This window comes from Mandrillus leucophaeus, unplaced genomic scaffold (genome assembly GCF_000951045.1).
Source record: "Mandrillus leucophaeus isolate KB7577 unplaced genomic scaffold, Mleu.le_1.0 Scaffold162, whole genome shotgun sequence".
NCBI lineage: Eukaryota > Metazoa > Chordata > Mammalia > Primates > Cercopithecidae > Mandrillus > Mandrillus leucophaeus.
Window position 1 is genome coordinate 115088 of NW_012101610.1, and position 3535 is coordinate 118622.

Here is a 3535-nt window from a genome sequence, read left to right on the forward strand (position 1 = left end):
TGGGGTTGGGGAGGCTGCGAGGGCTTATGAAAATTCTAATTTTGGCTGGGTGCAGTGGCTCATGCCTGTAATCCCAGCACTTTTGGAGGTGGAAGCAGGTGGATCACCTGAGGTCAGGAGTTCAAGACCAGCCTGGCCAACATGGTGAAACCCTGTCTCTACTAAAAATACAAAAAATTAGCCAGGCGTGGTGATACATACCTGTAATCCCAGCTACTCAGGAGGCTAAGGCATGAAAATTGCTTGAACTTGGGAGGCAGAGGTTGCAGTGAGCTGAGATCATGCCACTGTATTCCAGCATGGGTGACAGAGCAAGGCTCCATCTCAAAAAAAAAAAGAAAGGAAAAAAGGACACTAGTCCTATAGGATTAGGGTCCCATTCTTATGACTTCATTTAACCTTAATCACTTCTTTAAAGGCCTTATTTCCAAATACAGTCACATTAGGGGTTAGAGCGCCAACATATGAATTTGACATAAGTCAGTCAACAACAGGTACCATCTGTATTCTATTTCTTTCTTCACTCTCCCCACCGCCACGCTGTCTCTATTCTCAGGCAGGAGTATTATAGATGCATTTCCATTACTTATGAACATGTACACATTTGTTAAAGGGTTAGATGCATTCAAGTTGGGCATCAAGCCTCAGGCCAGGAAAGAACTTTAGTCTCTACCACTAGGCAAAGTCATAGAGCTCAGGAGAGAAAAAGAGTTAGAATTCCCAGGTTATACAGATCAGAAAGCAAGCAGCAGGATAATGAGATGAGATTATAATTTTAAATCCAGAGATAGAAAAGTAAAGGAAGTTTCTTTCATTTTCCTGTCATGCATATGACCCTTTCTTTATTCAACAGTATCAAAAAGATAGGCTGGGTACGGTGGTTCACACCTGCAATCCCAATGCTTTAGGGGGCTGAGGTGGGAGGACTGCTTGAGGTTAGGAGTTTGAGACCAGGCTGGGCAACGTGGTAAGACCCCATCTCTACTAAAACATACAAAATAAGCCAGGTGTGGGGGTGTGCACCTGTAGTCCCAGCTACTTGAAAGGCTGAGGTGGGAGGAGATCACTTGAGCCCAGGAGGTTGAGAATACAGTGGACTATGATTATACCACTGCAACCCAGCCTGGGTAAGAGAGTGAGACCCTCATCTCCAAAAAATATATATATCTATCTATATATATATACACACACACACATAAGATAACTGAAGAGAAATGCCATTTTCTTGTTATGAAGTCTCCTCAAGTTTCTCACGGACATTTATTTGGATGGGCACAGCCTACCTCCCAGAGTAAACTTTGGGCCTCTCTCTCAAGTAGGCATCTCCGACGCCCTAGAATCCATCCCAGTGATCTGGCATTGGGTAAAGAAGGGGTGCTGCCTGGAGTGCTGCCAGAAGACCACAGCATCACCCCAAAGCTCCAGGCCAAAACCCTCCATCACAGGCTGGTGTCGACCAGCTGCCCAGGCTGTTGTAGCACCTGCTTCCTCCTGTTTATAGCATTCAGAACTTTCTTCCTGGGACCCAGCTGCATTTGTATGCTCTGAAGGTCCTCATCAGAGCAGAGCAGCAGAGCTTCTAGATCAATCTGCTCTCTCTTAAAGATAGGCAGGAATTCTTCCAGGTGCTGAGACAGCAAGAACACTTCCAGGGGCGTGGCGTCGACCACATCTTCCTCCCACTCCACTTCATCCTCACCCCATGGCAGATCATCTTTGAGGCCGTTTTCCTCTTCCTCTTCATCAGCTGCACCCTCATCAGCCTCTGATGTTCCTTGTGTTTGAAACAATTCACTGGGCAGTTTAAAACCCAACTCCCTCTTGCTATCTGAGATGTCTTCAGGACTCAATATCCTGTTCCTTCTAAAAACAATACTTCCTAGACCTGGACGATTGAGAATGGATTCATGGTGCACACTGCTGTCCTCCTCTGCTGACAACTGGAGCTTCTCTTTGAAGTCCCCTGGGAACGAGTCTTCCTCTTCCTCTCTGAACACTTCCATCACGTTCCTCTGCCCACTTCTGCCTTCCTTCCCCACCTGTTCTGCTGTATCTTTGTTCTTTTTGAACTTGATCTTGAAAGTATCTTTAATGCCCTTAGATAGTGACCCGAATGTGCCAGGAGCAGAAGCATTTGAAGGGAATGACCTGGAGAAGGTACCCTTGGAAGAAGAGAGAGTCCCAGACTCCTCCTTGCTGTAGGTGTGGGCCATCTTATTTTGGTGCTTCTCCTGGAGCCTCTCACACTCTTTGATCTGCCTCCTGGCATTCTTCTGAGCCTGCTCCTTCAGCCTGGTGACCTTCTTGGGGTTCATGATATTCTGCGCAGTGGCAGCCTTGTCCAAGAGAGCAACACATTCATTCTGCTCTCTGCTGGCAGCAGCATCCAGCGGAGTCTGTAAGTCATTATCCAGGGCAAAGATGTTGGCACCAAAGTTGACCAGGAATGAGACGCAGTGGGCATGGCCATTGGAGGCTGCAAAATGTAGAGGAGTGTTTCCCCAGATGTCACACCTATCAGGGTCCCCTCTAGAAGAGAAAATACAAAAAAGTAAATAAACAACATGTTGGACATTTTTTTCTGAATTGGGCTCCAAAAATTCAAAACAAAAATAAAGAACAAAAGGCATGTTAATGCAAACATGTTCATCCCGACTTGACATTGTTATAAGATACTGGCTGCAAGTCCAGCTATCTTAGAACCATCCCATCTTAAAACCACATGGCCAGAAACAGAGTCCATCTCTACCCTGTGTCTCCTTTTTGTTTGTTTCTTTTGTTTTGTTTTGAGACAGGTTCTCACTCTATCTCCCAGGCTGGAGTGGAGTGGTGTGATCACAGCTTATTGGCAGCCTTGACCTCCCAGACTCAGTTTATTCTCCCCACTGAGCCTCCCGAATAGCTGAGACTACAGGCATGCACCATCACACCTGGCTAATTTTTTGTAGAGACAGGGTTTCACCATGTTGCCAGGCTAGTTGCAAACTCCTGGACTCAAGCCATCTGCTCACCTTGGTGTCCCAAAGTGTTGGGATCACAGGTGTAAGCCACCACACCCGGCTGTGTCTCCTTTTTAGAAGCAAGAAAAACTTTCTAAGAAATTCTCCAGCCAAACAACTTTCTTGTCTCATTGGCCAGCACTGGGTCACATGCCTAAGAGATGTGAAACATAGTACTGTGTTTAACTTAGATCAACTGGATTTTGCCCTGAAACTAGGCATAGGATTGTTCAATGGCTCCTCAAGAAAATAATAAAATCAAAATCCTAATTTGTAGCATGTGCCAATTTCTGTGGTGTAAATACATCCACCATGGCAGATTTCAAGCTACCAATGTGACATCGCTAGACACAGAGTTTGGAAGAGATCCACAGTAGCATACCATTATCAACCATTTCCACCAGGTAGATATAATGGACATGAATTACCTTAAGAGATAGGTAAGAGTGAAAGGTATTAAAATAAGTAGAGACTTTTGTGTAAACTTTTTAATATAATTTGTTAAATTAAAGGTTAAATTTTTTTTTTTTTTTTTT

The 3535-nt window shown here is 44.8% G+C and overlaps 1 protein-coding gene across 1 annotated transcript in view; it reads right to left on the minus strand.

Annotated features, from left to right (window-relative positions):
• Window positions 1–1228: 1228 nt before the first annotated feature.
• ANKS4B (ankyrin repeat and sterile alpha motif domain containing 4B) overlaps window positions 1229–3535 on the minus strand; it is a 33105-nt gene continuing 30798 nt past the window's right edge. The window contains exon 2 of the mRNA XM_011976040.1: window positions 1229–2529. Coding sequence (XP_011831430.1) covers window positions 1440–2529 — 1090 coding nt within the window. The 3' untranslated portion in view covers window positions 1229–1439. The remainder of the gene's footprint in view (window positions 2530–3535) is intronic.